The 16,520-nt window shown below is 28.9% G+C and overlaps 1 protein-coding gene across 1 annotated transcript in view; it reads left to right on the forward strand.

The window, feature by feature from the left end:
- Positions 1–16,520, forward strand: part of LOC142331937 (nose resistant to fluoxetine protein 6-like) — a 67,058-nt gene that overhangs the window by 33,301 nt on the left and 17,237 nt on the right. The window contains exons 5-8 of the mRNA XM_075377990.1: positions 2,204–2,421; positions 7,480–7,589; positions 10,897–11,081; positions 15,837–15,997. Coding sequence (XP_075234105.1) covers positions 2,204–2,421; positions 7,480–7,589; positions 10,897–11,081; positions 15,837–15,997 — 674 coding nt within the window. The remainder of the gene's footprint in view (positions 1–2,203; positions 2,422–7,479; positions 7,590–10,896; positions 11,082–15,836; positions 15,998–16,520) is intronic.

Raw genomic sequence — 16,520 nt, forward strand, 5'->3', positions numbered from 1 at the left:
ATGAAGTATCAAATATACTGAAATATCAATTATATTGTTACTTTTATGAAGTATGCTCCATAAAATTTAATGTTATCCAATGATAAATTCTGTTTTTTTTTTTTTTTGTTTTTTAATCGTGTTGATATTTTATCTTAATGGTTAATTTTTCTATTATTTTAGTTTTGATCTTATCATACTGTTTCATTTTAGTTTTAATCTTATTTTATTAATATTTTTCTTATTCAAGAAGAAGAATTTTTTGTTATAGTTTTGTCCTGGGCGGTGATAACATGTAAAGTGTTTTTCACGCCCCTAAAAAAAAATATATACGTGTTCTTCCAGTCAATTTTTATTCATATATGTTACTAAACAGTTCCCTTATATGTAAGCTAAAATGCACCAACATAAATGTTGTATAAATGATGTATTATGTGCAAAGAAATATTTTTATGATGTCTAAAAGAATTTCTTGCAAAAAATTATTGTTTGAAATTTTAATATATATTAATATATTACATTCAAATAGAAAATGTGGTCATATGATACCGCCATCAAAAATATCAACTCGCATATAGTCTTTTGCTAGTATCTACTAATGAATTTATCCATTGATGTTTATAAAAGTTATTTGTGCCACCTTTTAAAACTTGTTACATCAATAAACACCAATAGAATTATTTTGTATTTAATTATTATATAAAAATAATAACAAATGAATTCATGAAGATATTAAATAAATAGAAAAGTACTAAATAAAAATTTAAAAAATCTTTAAAGGTGTAAATGAAAATTATTTGAACACATATTTTGCTCATTATGATGGTGAAGAAAATATATGTTTTTTATTTATTTACTTAAAATTTTTTATTTAATTAATACAGGTCTACGTGATTTATGGGTTCCAAACAATGATCTGAGAGCCAATTTTTATCTTGAAACTCATTGATGAATGATGTAATGAATTCATTATATGAATTTTCTGTAATATTAACAACAAAATATAACTCATAACAGAAAATTAACAGATGCAGAGCTCTTCACTTGTTATAATGATAAGAATAACTACCAGATCATGCAATACTCTCCAAATGGGTATTGAGTTTACTTGTGCAACACTGATTCCAAATGCCTCATACTCACATCTTATCTAACACTTGTCTAAGTAGGATCTCATCCACTGAATGTTTCCCTCTGTGTCAGTAGTTCAAACCATCTTCTCAATCATCAGTAAATGATCCTGGATTTCTAATTCTCTGAATTGAAGAAATACACCACCAAAATTTAATGATTCGGCTGAAATAATGTCTGAAACAAATTAGTTTTGATTTCAAGTTATTTAATAAATTTTTAAGATGAACTAAACAAAGAACTTCTGCAATATTTGTGACATTTTTCGATCACTGCAAATCTACTCCAGTCTTCAGAACAGCTGTAAATCTTTCTGGCATGTTTAAATCTAGGAATTTTCAGTTATTCAAGTTTTCATAAAAATTGATTATGCTTGTACAAAACAAATGTTATATTATAATTTTGATACCAGTGATACACAACATTAAATAAATTGAATAGTTTTTACAATCAACCTACTACATATATTTTATTTATAAATGAATGTTCAGAATCTGTCTCTATAAAGGCTTGATTTAGAGTGAAAGATAGTTTACACATAGATATAGTTTTTCTGAAACTTTCATCTTAAAATAAAGTGTACTAGTTGATTTTAAAACTTTTCAATTATGTTTGATTCTTTTTTTAAATAGGTTCATTTGTTGTAGAGAAAATACATCATTTAGGTGTAATTTTAAGACCTCTTTGAATTTTTTTATGATTAATTCATCATATAAGCTAGCTCAAAGCTTGTGCATGAGAATATGAAATGGAAATTTCATACTGAATAAAAAATGGTTTACCTGATTGAGATATAAACTTGGAACTTTCTGGATGAAAGGTTGAGAAGTTACAGCTTCATCATGAGGTTTGGCAAATGAAAAAATTATAGTTACTTAAACTGATATCTTTGAAGTAAAGAAAATTGACTTTTTTCCCATTATCCATTAAAACATATTATAATAATAATTATAAGTATGTTCTTAGCCTAGAACAAAACATCATCTGCATACTATTTTATTCATCACTGAGGCTACAGACATCAAGAAAATTGTTATTTTCATTCTATATGTAAAATTAAGCAATAAGAACTTTCTTTTTTTTTTAATTACAGCCATCTTCAGATATATCAAAAAGGCCACGTGATTTAATCCATTGGGGATTTTGTGTACCATCTTCATGCACTGTTAAAGATATTGAAGAGGCTCTGAAGGAAGCACTAATCATACCATTAGCCAATCATGGTATTGATATTAATGTATCTTTGCCAAAAGAAAACTGTTACGCACGTCGTGAAGAAAAATCATTTAGTTTGGGGGCTTTAGTTATTCTGTAAGTAAATTAAAAACATTAATTAATAAATTATTAATTAAATTTTTATTATTATTACTATTAATCTTGTTTATTATACTTGGTACCTGCAGTTGTATTTAAAATATCAGTTCTGTTTGTATTATAATAATTTTCATAGTTTACTTTTCTTCTCACGACCTGAATCTTTCTAAATGTTTTAATCTCTCTTTAATTTACTATGATTTGCAGGAAAATCTTAATCCTGCCATAGTAACTTTTTCAAAGTTTTTGAATCAAATGGTATGATGTAACAGTTAAACCATATAACAGGTTATACTTGGAAAATATTCAGCATATAATTACAATTCCATTTGTATTAAGCATGTAAACTGAATAATGGTTTATGATACCAACAAAACATCAATGAACATTGCATTATTTATTGATTGAGCAACTGTTGTTTAATGTTATATATCTGGTACTGAAATTTAACACTTACGATCAATCTGATATGAACTCATGGAAATGGGTCATCTATTTTTAAGATAAAACATCTCATGCCAGGGTTACCAGAGAAAGCCAGCTGTGAAATTGTTTTCTATTATTATTTTTAGAGACACTTTATAACAATTTTTTTTCAACTTTTATATGGATTTGAATACTACATTATGGATACTGGTGTTCTTTGGTGGTTGGGTTTCAATTAACCACACATCTCAGGAATGGTCGAACTGAGACTGTACAAGACTACACTTCATTTACATTCATACATATTGTCCTCATTCATCCTCTGAAACCTACCTTATGGTGGTTCCAGAAACTTAACAGAAAAAAGACACTTTTTCAAAATACTTCTAACCAACCCACAAAGCTCAGAAATTCAGTTTTTTTACAGATGTCACTTCACCTTACATATTTCTCTAAAACACCTTGTCAGCTGACAACTATACTTACTACAAACAACTTCTTATTAGAAATTAATACAATAAAACATCTGGCACAGGTTAATGGTTTATCAACACTTATAGACAAAATACTACATAAAATACAGAGCAAAATAAAAAGCACATTCATGTGTAATGTTTACAAAATTCCTCATGTATATTCAGTAAAGAAGGGTGCTGTTTCACTTTTAAAGCAATAAATAAATTACACAAAATCATAAATCAAACAAAATTAAAAAAATACTAATAAGCTGAGCAACCTGTAAGAATAAAAATTTTAATTTCAATATATGTACTAAATTCTCTATTAGATGGACGACATACATTCACCATCAGTTAAATGAACACATATAGGCATTGTAAAATACAAAATAATCACAGCATAAATACACAGCATATATATATATCAACATGATATCATCATGCGGATCTGTATGGTAATGTGATAACATTTCTGCCTTTTATCTAGAAGACTCAAATCCCAGTCAGATAAGGTGTTTTTTGAATGGTGCGAAACGTTTACATCATACTCCCGTATTCAAGCTTTAAGCTTGCGTGGTGAATTAATAATATAATTAAAGAAAATAGTAACTAACACTCAAATTTCCAAATACTTGTACAGCAATTAAAAAAAAATAGTAAATTTACAGAAAACAAAATTTACAAACACATTAAATTTGATTTAAAAAAGACCATTAAATAAAACAAGAGAATTTAAATATTCCATTACAATCAAAAGGGTTTTGATTTTTTAAGATAAGCGTATTAAGCAATAATGATACCCCTTACCCTTATGCTGTGTAAGGTGGTAATGTATTCAAAATTATAATAATTGCTAGTTTATATTTTATCACTCAACTTTATCCTTTCTTTGTCATCACCCTCTTATTGGTTCTGTGGCTGTAGGTGTGAGCCTGTTAGTCTCACCATGCATAAGATGCTAAAACTTAGAGTTCGATAACTCCCTATTAGATATTATATTGTAATATCTAGCTCAGGGATTCTTGTTTTCTACCCACTAGCATTGGACATTCTTATTTTAAAATAAGCTACCAGAAACTCTATTTAAGAAGGTATTTAAAATTAGTTGTGAAGGTCTTTTGGAAGAAAATCTTCCATTAAATCTTTAAGTGTATACAATATATAATTTTTAATCATTTTGGAATGTTATTTTATTTTGCTATGCTGTCACTGGATAAACAAGTTATTTATTTAAATCAGTTGTCATAAAAATATTATTTTTTACACAAATTATATTATATTTTGAATGCAGTTTATATTAAAAAAAAAAAAAAAAAAAAAAAAAAAAAAAAGTGTTATAAAAGTGATTAATTAAAACAATTATTCTGTGTTTTTTTTTTTTGTTTATTTACTAGCGGAATCCTGGGATTGAATTGTTTAATTACAATTTTTGCTACTTGGATGGACATGTTCTATTATCAAAGTGCTCGACCCCATTCTAGGTCACTCAGTATGTATTATTGATTCTTATTTATTTGTGATCTATTCTTTAAAAATGAAAATTAGTATTGTGAAATAAGATTATGCAAAGAACTGTAACTGTATTTTAAACTTTTGATATTTTTTTCTTATTGTTACATCTTTATCATTATTGTTAAATTGTAAAATTTGTTATTTTTATCATTATTGTTAGGAGACAAGATTTAGCTAACTACAGAGTGATTTTTTGGTCCTGTTACCCAATTTTAAATGTTATTTAAGAAAGGGAAATTTAGGTGGAATAAAAAAATGTATTTGTTACTTACAACAGAGATTTAATAAAAAGCTATTACTTACATAATTGTTAAGGAATATGCTCAAAATGCCCACCCTTTGTGGTTATACAAACACGGACTCTTTTCAGCATATTAGCAGAAACCTTTTTAAGAGTTTCATGGGAAATATTCGTGATTAAGTCTGTAATATTGACTTTAAGTTCATCAATAGTGTGAGGATTGTTTTTGAAGGCCTCGGGCTTAATATAGCCTCACAAAAAGTAGTCAGGAGATGTGAGGTCTGGGGACCTTGGAGGCCATAAGCCCTTGCTTATTATTCGATCATCAAAGAACTCTTGCAGAAAATCTACGGTTTCTCAGACGTATGGCATGTCTTGCTGAAACCAGTAATACCGTTCTTGAGGTTCCAGGAGGGACACAAATTGGCGCACAATATCCCTGTATACTTCACCATTTACTGTCTGTTCGAAGAATATGGATCCGACTATACTATGACGAGATATCGCACACCACACACCAATTTTTTCAGGATGCAAAGATTTGTCTTGTAAAGCGTTAGGATTTTCAACCGCCCAAATTCGACAGTTTTGACTGTTCACATAACCATCGAGATGGATCCAAGCTTCATCACTAAAGAACACTGTTTAAAAATTCGATTCTGTTATCATTTACGAGCAACCTAAACCAACGGCAGTATTGCAATCGCTTGTTTAAATCTGGAGGCTAAAGCTCTTGGACTAATCGTACGCGATACGAATACAATTTTTTAGCGGCTTTCTGAACATTCAAATACGACAAACCGACTTGCGTGGAAAGTTTTCGTAAACTTTTCCGTGGAGAATTGAGCAATCTTGTTTTCACATTCTCTAAAACGTCATCTGTCAAGCGAGTTGGTCGACCGCTACAATTTATGTCGCAAACACTACCTGCCTCTCGAAATCGGTTTGCTACCCTAGAAATTGACATTTTTTCTGGTTGAGTAGCGCTACCAACTTCGTATCACAAAACAAAATTTCCCTTTCGTAGAAAACAATTACCAGATATTAACAATTGGATAATAGGACTAAAAAATCACACTGTTTTTCTTTTTTGAGTACAGGTGAGGAAATTTAATAGTCCTACAAATGTTGCTGAGAAAATAAAAAATATACTTCAGCTATAAAATGTTCAAAATGTAGAAATCACAAAAAAATATTTACATCTCCAAAAATTATAAAATATGATGAGGCCTATCAACAGAAAAGTTTTAGGTTTTACACTAAATGAAATAAAGAATTCTACGTTATATTTATTAATAGTACTTTATTATTTTTTTTTCTTTTTACTTTCCCAGTGATAATTCTATTGTTGCTCAATACATACTATAAAGGGAATGTATAGTGATTGGTTAAAATGTTGGGTATCAGGGTTTTTTACAAATTTCGATGTTTCATGACCCCGTTAGTTTAAAAAATACAAAAAGAATAATAAATGTATGTATGCATATACATACATGTTTTGAACTGTATCTTGATTAAAATCTGCGAACTGGCTTAACATAAAGTTTTTGAAACAGCCCAAAAAATGCTATATATGGGGCTTTAATCGCACTTCATTTTGGACAAAATTAAGAAAGAGAGGAGTAGTTTTTGCCATTATTATTTTTTTACTTTTGGTGTAGTGATTGTAGAAACTTCAACTTAGTGCCATGAAAGTACTTACGAAGTTATTTAATACTTCAAAGTTTTAGGTCAATTGGATTTAGGGATGGAGAATATAGGGGTAGAGAGTTCTAAGGTTCAAATCCTAGTAAAGGCAATTACTTTTATATGGATTTGAATATAGATAGCGGATATTGGTGTTCTTTGATAGTTGGGTTTCAATTAACCAAACATCTCAGGAATGGTCAACCTGAGACTTTAGAAGACTTCACTTCATTTACATTCCTCATTCATCCTCTGAAGTAATACCTTAATATGGTTCCAGAGGTTAAACAGAAAAAACAAAAAAGGGAGTGGTGGAGGATATTTAACGTTATTTCAAAATAGTTTTTGTCTAATATATTAAAATATCAATGATCAAAAAGTTGAAATATGACTACATACCAACTTTGGCCTAATTTTAAGCCACATTGGACAATGAAGTATTATGGTACACACAATCTTGTTGAATAATATTGCATTATATCATCGAGCAAACTTATTAAATAAGTGAATAATTAATCCAATAAAAAATCTTTTGATTCCCATAAATTAAGGAGGCTGAAGGGAACCTGTATGTAAAATATCAATTTTTTTTGAACTTTAATTTCCAAGATTGAAAATTTAATTGTATTAATGTAAACGACAAGAGAACGCTTTTTTAAAAAGGCAATCTGATGAACCTGACCTAAGAATTTAAAAGATTTCTTGGTTTTTTTTTTATCACTTGGTTATTAGCTGTTACCATGAGGTAGCCATCAAGCTTGACAGCACTTGGGTCAATGGACCCAAACACTTTACTACATTTTTCTTTTTAGAAATTATAATAATTATGGCTGTTGTATCAAGTGAGATCTGAAATGAGATCCATATTTTTTAATCCAAATTTTGATTATATTTAATAATTTTCCAATTATAAATTTTTAGATCATTTATTATATTATCTAAGTGATATTTTCATATTTATTTTGATGTCACTAGTGTTTGAATTAGTTTTTGAAAAATCTTTTATTGTTTATGTATAAGATTTTTATTTTTTCATGTTTGCTCATATCAATCATATTTTAGTGAGTTGGTTTATGAAAGTGAACTATAATTAACAAACTAAAGTCTAGAAAATGTAATTTGTTTGAATCTACTCAATCATTACATGTGTCTAATATGATTTTATTAAAAATTTTAAAAATTGTCACATAATTCATTAAAAAGACTTATTTATAATATTTTGTTTTTTAAATGAACAATTTGCAAAAAATTGAATTTTTCCTGAAAATAATTCCTTTTACCCAATGAAATTGTAATTTAAAGAATTTTTATTAATTATTTCTTACTTAATAACATATAAGCAAAAAAATATTTATATTATCAATTTATTCCCAAAAAAATTTCACCTTATAATCAAGTTATTCTTGGGAATGATCATAATTTATATTGTTCATAATCGGTAAATTTTGAAGGTTCAGTTAAAGAAGTGTAATCTATAAGAAAATAATTCCTCTAAAAATTTATTTTTGTATCTCTTTTTTAATTGTTTCTTAAGTTTTTATATTAATCATAAAAAATGAACAAAAAAAAACATTTCTTGTTGGAAGGACAGTCTAAAATAAAAAAAAAAAATAATAATAAGTTAATGTAACTGAAGAAAATTTCATACCCTTATAAAAAGTTTGATAAAAATTTTTGTTAAAATCAACAATTGAGATATCTGCAAAAAAAATTATAACTTCTTTTGTTGCTCCTAACTCTTTATAGACTACCATATTTCATAGGACATTTCAGAGACTTAATAAGTAAATAAAATTGCAGATGTTAAACAAAAAATACTTCTAGTTATTTCCTTATTTAATATCAATATAATACCTAATTTCCTTCCTAATAAACCAATATTTTATGCAATATAATATAAAAAATACTATTAATAATGTTTGATTTGACAAATGAAGATTATACATTTTTAGGAATAGATGATTTTTTTATAACAAATACAACATAATCATATTTGCAAATGCATGGAAATATTAGAATTGGTTCATATAAAGACATAAAATTTGATATAATTAATTAAAGACATAAAGTATTGATGTAAACAAAAAATTGAAGTAACTCTTAACAGTCATAAGACATTATGCATTTTTGTTTTAAAAAGGAATTTGATTTATTAATCTTTCTTATGTGGGTAATTTTTTAAAGTCTTAGTACCTCTCTTGTGCAAGGTGGTCAAATTTACTGTAGCTTATCATTCGTGAGACTTCCCTGTGGTCATTTATATATGAGTTGTAATGTTAAAAATGAATACTGTTACCTAAAATTCAGGCAGTAATAGGTTTCTTTGTGATACTGATTGAAATTTATAGACATCTATTTGGATGCATACTAATCACATCAATTATTAGCTTCTTAATAACATATGTATTAATATGTTGAATGAAAGATTTAAACAGAAATGGTATGAAATTTTTGGAATAACTGATTAAATGCACATGACAAGAACATTCACAGTGACCAGTGACCAGTGATTTGAGGTGTATCTGCAATAAAATCAGAAAAAAAAACATTTACCCTTTGTCTTGGTTTTGGAATTAATATTTTTGATTGTCTTAGTAGTAATTCTTTTTAAAATTGTTCTGCCACATATAAAAACGACAGCATTTGTACATTTTGAGTAGGTGCATGTTAGAAGACCACAAATAAAGAATATAAAATCAAAAGAAGTTAAAACTTCTTATTTTATATGATAAGAGATGATGAATTTCTTTATTTAACTGTCAGTCATAATAAAGAATGAATGAGATTGAGAAATCCAGAGACAAAATGCCAGTTCTCAAGTAGCATCACACTCAGTCAACAAAAAAATCATAATAATGTAAAAAAAATGTATCTGGACAGTAGTACATGAACATAATAATTTGAGTAGGTTTTAATGTACTGTTCATTGACTTCATGCTCTCAAAAATCTGTAAGATTTCTCTAAAAATTTACTCTAAAACAATTCAAAGTTATAGTGCTGCAATTCAAAATCCATGAAGGGGCTGCTAAAACAGGCCATTGTATTATGCACATAACCACATTCTGTCACTGTGGTGCATCATTTCATTCAAAAATTTGGATGAGACTTTTAAATCACCCAATGACTGTATTGTATTATTTAATTTTGATAACTTTCATTGCTTCAAAAAAAATTTTAGTTGTCTTGAAAGAAACACCTTTGTTTTAGGGGTACTATGACTTTCATGGATTGCTGAAACAAATATTCTACTGTTTCTAGTGAATATATAGAAAAGATTAACCTATGTTTAGATTTTAAAAAAGTTTTAATAAAAACCAATTAAAAAAAACACTTAAATTTAAAACCAGATTTCAGCAACTTCAATTCACCTAAGCTGCTGATTCTTTAAAAATCAATACTCAGCCATCACATAATACAATTTTGGCTATATAATTAATCAATGAATATAATATAATTTTTGCTTATGAAATAGAACTGCTAAAACTACTGTAAATGCCTTGAAATATATTTAATTCATGATTATTATTCAGTTCTATATTCAGACCTAACTGTTCATTTTTAAAATGCATATTTTGCTCACATGAACAGTTTTTTTATTAATTGGATCAATTTAAAAAGAGCATAAATTTATGACCTTACATGAAATATTTATTCATATATTAATTCTTGTCTTGTGCATAGATGGAAAGCTGCATTCAGTCTAATAGTCATTATAACCCGATCCATTAGTAAAAAAATTAAGTCATAATCTTTGTCCCCAAAGTAAAACAATAAAAACTACAGTCAGTATCTTCCTACATACTGAAGAAAGAGAATAAATAGTATTTTGAAAATAGGACCTGCTTGACTCCAATATTCTTTCATTTCCAGACGGGATATTAATGCTGATATCTTTATATAAGCATTGTACTGTTCTGACATATATGATTGTATTCTGGAAATTCTTTTGTTTTCAAAATATTCTACAGAATGAACCTTTTGATAATATCAACTGACATAACAAAATCAATGATTGGGATATGAAGTGGAAAAATTGAACGTGTTCTTCTTGTAAGTATTAAATTAAAAACATACATTTAGTACATGACTGACTATGAAATCCATACTGTGTTTCAGTTGTAAAATTCAATTTTTTCTTTAATTTGCAGGGAAAGTGTTGAAACCATTTTCAGCATACACTAATCTGTTCAAAATAACAAGGCCAAATCCAAAAACGGAGTTTTCAGAATTTCATTTTGGGAAATTCTTTGCGATGGCTTGTGTCATAGTAGGACATCGTTTAATGCTTCTTTTAGGACCAGCACCACTTACAAATCCATTGTTCCTTGAGTGGGTAAGTTGTTTTACTGCGATTATGTATTACGTTAACATAAATCCATAAATAGTAAATCTAAAAAAACTGTTAACTAACAAATAAAACTCTAAAACTAAATACACATTTTGACTGTTAAACAGTCATCATCAAAATATATCAGAAATTAGCAAAAGGTAAACAGAGAAAACTTAAATAAAAGAAATCTAACAGAAAAACTGACAAAAAAGTAATAAATAAATATTAATAATAATAATATATAAATAAATAATACTAGTGCCTCAATAATAGTACTTCTTCCTGGGTTGCTAAAATAAAAACAATACAAACATTCAATTAAGAAGTTATTACATATTTTGGAAGAAAACAATATTTTTGAAATTAATCATTTTTAATTATTATGAAAAAAGAAAAGTAGCATGAATGTTAAGTATAACAGAAACATATCCTATAGTAAACAAAATTAGACAAGATTATTGTTAAGATTAAAAAAAAACATTTCACCAAAGAGATTTTTTATAATTACAAATTCTAAACGACTATTTGTACCCAATTTTTATACAAGTAATTTTCTTTATCATTGTTAACAAAGTGAGTTTTCTATCTGTTTAATTTTTTGTATGGAATTTTTTTAATATTTGGTTTTAAATAAACCTTTTTTATGATCAATGAATCATAACGGAATGGTTGATTTTCTATACGAACTAAGAATCAAATATTTTTATATTATAGTAAAACATTTTTTTTTAGTATCTTTAAATATCTTAAATTAGAATTACTGTCTTTACAACTAATCTTTTAGATACGCTTTCTTTTGTGTATTTAGTTTTACCTTGTTTCTGAGAAGAAATCAAAATTTCATTTTAAGTTATTTTTTAGCTAATTACAAATAATTTAGGATCTCAAATAATTTCAATTATTTTTATTTTGTGTAGTGATTTTATTTATTTATTTATTACAGTCATATACTTAAAAGTTATTAAAAAAAAACTATATTTTAATTTCATCTTTGAATGGTTTCTCTTAATCCTTTCACTCCCTTTATTAACCATGAGATCTTGCCGATGGAGAGCATTAAAAGATTTGAATGGCAGAAAGGCTCCTAGAATAGACTGAATACCTGCAGAATTACTGCGCAATGCAGATAGACAAATTATACAAATTAGTGTGTAAAATTTAAGAAAAAGGGGAAGTTCCGTCAGACTTCAAAGAGTGTTATAGTCATGATACCAAAGAAAGCAGGAGCAGATAAATGTGAAGAATACAAAACAATTAGTTTAACTAGTCATGCTTCAAAAATCTTAATTAGAATTCTGTAGAGAAGAACTGAGAGGAGAGTGCTAGAAGTGTTAGGAAAAGACCAATTTGGTTTCAGGAAAAGTATAGAAACAAGGAAAGCAATTTTAGTGCTCAGGTTAATACTGGAAGGAACATTGCAGAAAAACAAACTACATACTTGACTTTTGTAGACCTGGAAAAGGCATTTGATAACATAGACTGGAATAAAATGTTCACTATTTTAAAAATATTAGGTTTTAAGTACAGAGATAGAAGAACAATTGCTAACATTTACAGGAACCAAAGAGCAACAGTAATAAAAGAACATAAGAAAGAAGCTGTAATAAAAAAAGGAGTCCAACAAGGATGTTCCCTACCCCTGTTACTTTTTAATCTTTACATAGAACAAGAAGTCATAATAAAAAAGGGAGTTCCAACAAGAATGTTCCCTATTCCCGTTACTTTTTAATCTTTACATAGAACTAGCAGTTAATGATGTTAAAGAACAATTTAGATCCAGAGTAAGGGTATAAGGTGAAAAGATAAAGATGCTACAAATTGATGATGATATAGCAATTCTAGCTGAGAGTAAGAAAGATTTAGCAGAAACAATGAATGGCATGGATGAAGTCTTGCGCAAGAACTACCGCATGAAAATAAATAAGAACAAAACGAAAGTAATGAAATGTAGTAGAAATAATGAAGATGAACCACTGAATGTAAAAATAGGAAGAGAAAAGATTATGAAGGTAGAAGAATTTTGTTGTTTGGGAAGTTGAATTACTAAAGATGGACAAAGCAGGAACGATATAAAATGCCAAGTAGCACAGGAAAAATGAGTCTTCAGTCAGAAAGATAATTTGTTTACATAAAAAATTATAGGAAAGATTTTTGAAAGTATATGTTTGGAGCGAAGCTTTATATGGAAGTGAAACTTGGATGATCGGAGTACCTGAGAAGAAAACATTAGAAGCTTTTGAAATGTGATGCTATAGGATAATGTTAAAAATCAGATGGGGGCTTAAAGTGACAAATGAAGAGGTGATGCGTCAAATTGATGAAGAAAGAAGCTTTTGGAAAAATATAGTTAAAAGAAGAGACAGACAGAAAGTGGTTTACATTATGAAAATCAAATAATTGAATACGACACTGCATGCTCTTAAACACATGTTGTAATGTTTGTTGAGCAATTCCAGTGACACATCATTCAATTTCACTTTGCACTTCATTAATGGTGTTAGGATGAGTTTTGTAAGAAGTATCCTTAAGGTATCCCCACAAGAGAAAATCAGCAGGGGATAAAAAAGGGGGCCACAACTCCTTTGAAATCACTTGTCCATGAAAACACTGATCCAAGAAAGTCGTAGTGTTGTTGTCTGTATGAGCTGTAGTATTGTCCTACTGAAACCAAATGTATTCTTGCCAGTCTGTAGGTATACAAACTGTTGCACTGTTGTTACCTAGCGCTCACTGTTCACTCTGCCATGAAGATTCGCCTGTGTGACACTGCACATCAAACATCCATTTTTTGTCCGTGCAGAGGAAACTTGTGCAGCTGAAGTGGATTTTTCGTACACCAAATTCGTGAAATTTGCGCATTCTCATAACCATCAAGGTGGAATTATGCCTTGTCAAATCGAGTTCTTCTCCATCTGGCATTACACAAGAGATGAACCACTGACAGAAAACTGCACATTTTCCAGTGCCTGCAGGTAACAATTTGTGAACAACATGAATTCTGTACAATGAAATTTTTTAACACTTGCGTAATACTATATGGACACTACCATCGGAGATACCAGACCGCCTAGATAGGAATAACACAGACTTCTTGGGACTAACAGAATAAGTAACTTGCATGTTGATCAACTGTTCTGGTGTTAGCAGTTTGGGTTAACCACTTTTAGTTGCATCTGCCACATTCCATGTCTCTTGGAATTTATCAAAAACCTTGTCTTTGATGGAGGACTTGTTTGGTGCATCCATATCATACTTTTCTGTTAAGTCATTCTGGGTCTGGGCATAACTGGCACATCTAATGTATTGGGAGACAATGAATATTCTTTGAATATTACATTATGTAACCCATTTTTCCTATTTTCCTCAATTAAACCCACAACAAAAGAAGGAAACATTCTTCCATAGTGTTATGTCACTTTTAGAACACTGTACAAATGAAGCTCAGAAAGTTCTCGGCCTGACTCAAACGTGGAGCAAGTATAACCAAATCACTATATTTTCAAGTATGATTCTTCTACTGCTAAGTTTCAGAGGTGTGCATTTAGTTACTTGTTTATGGCGGTCGAGTAAAACGAATAAGTTTAGATATTTTCTGAAAAATGGATAAAACTGAAATTCAAGTTGTTACATAGTACTATGTTTTAAAAGATTTAAACCAGACAGACATACAATGAGAGACAGACATTCCTCTTTAAAGGGTTCTTTCCCTTTGTTTTCAAGCGTAAAAATGTAGGCTGATGATTTTAAAAGAGGTCTTACATCCATTCAAAATGATGAAAACTCGAGATGGCCAAAAATTTCTATGACCGACGAAATTGCCACAAAAATCCAAAATGGCAAATTAAATGATTGCCAACTAAAGGTTCACTAACTAGCTGACAGACCATGTCCGCATACATCTTGATAGACCACGTCCGCTACACTATACAAAAGGTCTGTGTATGAAAAAGATTTCCACGTTTGTTAAGAGTCTATCAAAAACGAATTCAACTTAACACTTCTCGAGGGTATATACTTATTTAAACGCGATTCCGCTAATTTTCTTTGGCATTTTATAATAGCAGATAAAACATAGGTTTACTATTAGAGGCTGGAACCCCAAAAAATGAGTGGGAGCAGGTGAAAATACGCCAAAAAAAATTGAAAACGGTTCCACGTACAGGAAAAGTCAAGGTTACGTATCTTTGGGATTCTCTTGAATTGGTGTTCATAGGTAACCTGGAAGAAGGTAGGAAAGTATTACACTTAACTACTTGGCCGACTGAAGGGTGCTATTCAAACTAAATGTCCACATCTGGCAAAAAAGAAAGTGCTTTTTCACCACAAAAATGCCCCTGTACACATGAAACAAGTTGTTGCTGCAAAACTCCATGACCCTCACTTCGAAGTGCTTCCAGTTGCACTCTATTCACCCAATTTGGGTCTCATCGATTTCTTCCTCTTCCCATACCTTAGGAAATGGCTTTTTAGATCAAGATTTACTTCAAATGATGAGGTCAAATCGCATTATACTGAGGATATTAAAAAGTTGGAAAGTCATTGGTTTAAATGTATCGAACTCCAAGATGACTATGTTGAAAAATTTTTAAAAATTCTGAAAAATTTTTGTTTTTTTTTGTCAGATTGAGAATGTTCTGAACAGTTCACATTTTATTATTTACAGATTTAAAAAAATATTTAACAACTCAATCAGCCACTGTTTTATGAAATTATTTTGTTTTATAATACATGTATGTGAATATATTTTTGTTGTTACAGCTTTTTGGCCAATTTGTGGTCATTCTTATAATGAACGGTGGTATCATGGTCGAAACATTCTTTGTTTTCAGTGGTTTTCTCTTTTGTCATTATCTCTATCAAGAATTAATTAAAAGAAAAAAAATTAATTTTTTTGCTATTATAATTAACCGATGGATCAGGTAAAAATATTGCTTTTCTATTTATTATTTTTTTTATAGTCTTAAATGTTCCGTAGAAATTTACTTATTAAAAATACTTAGTTTGTTACATTAGTAATAGAAGGAAGTGTACACATAAAATCTATAATGGAAATCCCAAATTAAGAAAAATAAAATGTTTAATACAGAGTATAGAATGTATCAAATATTTTGAAGATAAAAAATTAGCATATAAACAGAAAAAAGTAATTGTAATGCAGTATACGATCCATCTTTGATTCTTTTATTCAATATATTGTATCAGGACTGCACCAAGGCGATGGGCTCTCGTTATTAATATTCAACTATGCTCTAGAAATGGTAATGAGGGAATGGCTCAAAAAATGCCCCCCAAGAGTAAATATAAGCCAAAAGCTCAAAAAAAAAACTGTCTTGGTTTCTCTGAAGACTTGGCACTGCTAGTAAACAACATCAATGAAACTAAATCAAAGACATCAGAACTTCAAAACATTGCGGATAAAATCAGCCTCAAAATATTATTCGA

Source organism: Lycorma delicatula, chromosome 11, assembly GCF_047948215.1.
Source record: "Lycorma delicatula isolate Av1 chromosome 11, ASM4794821v1, whole genome shotgun sequence".
NCBI classification, from domain to species: Eukaryota; Metazoa; Arthropoda; class Insecta; order Hemiptera; family Fulgoridae; genus Lycorma; species Lycorma delicatula.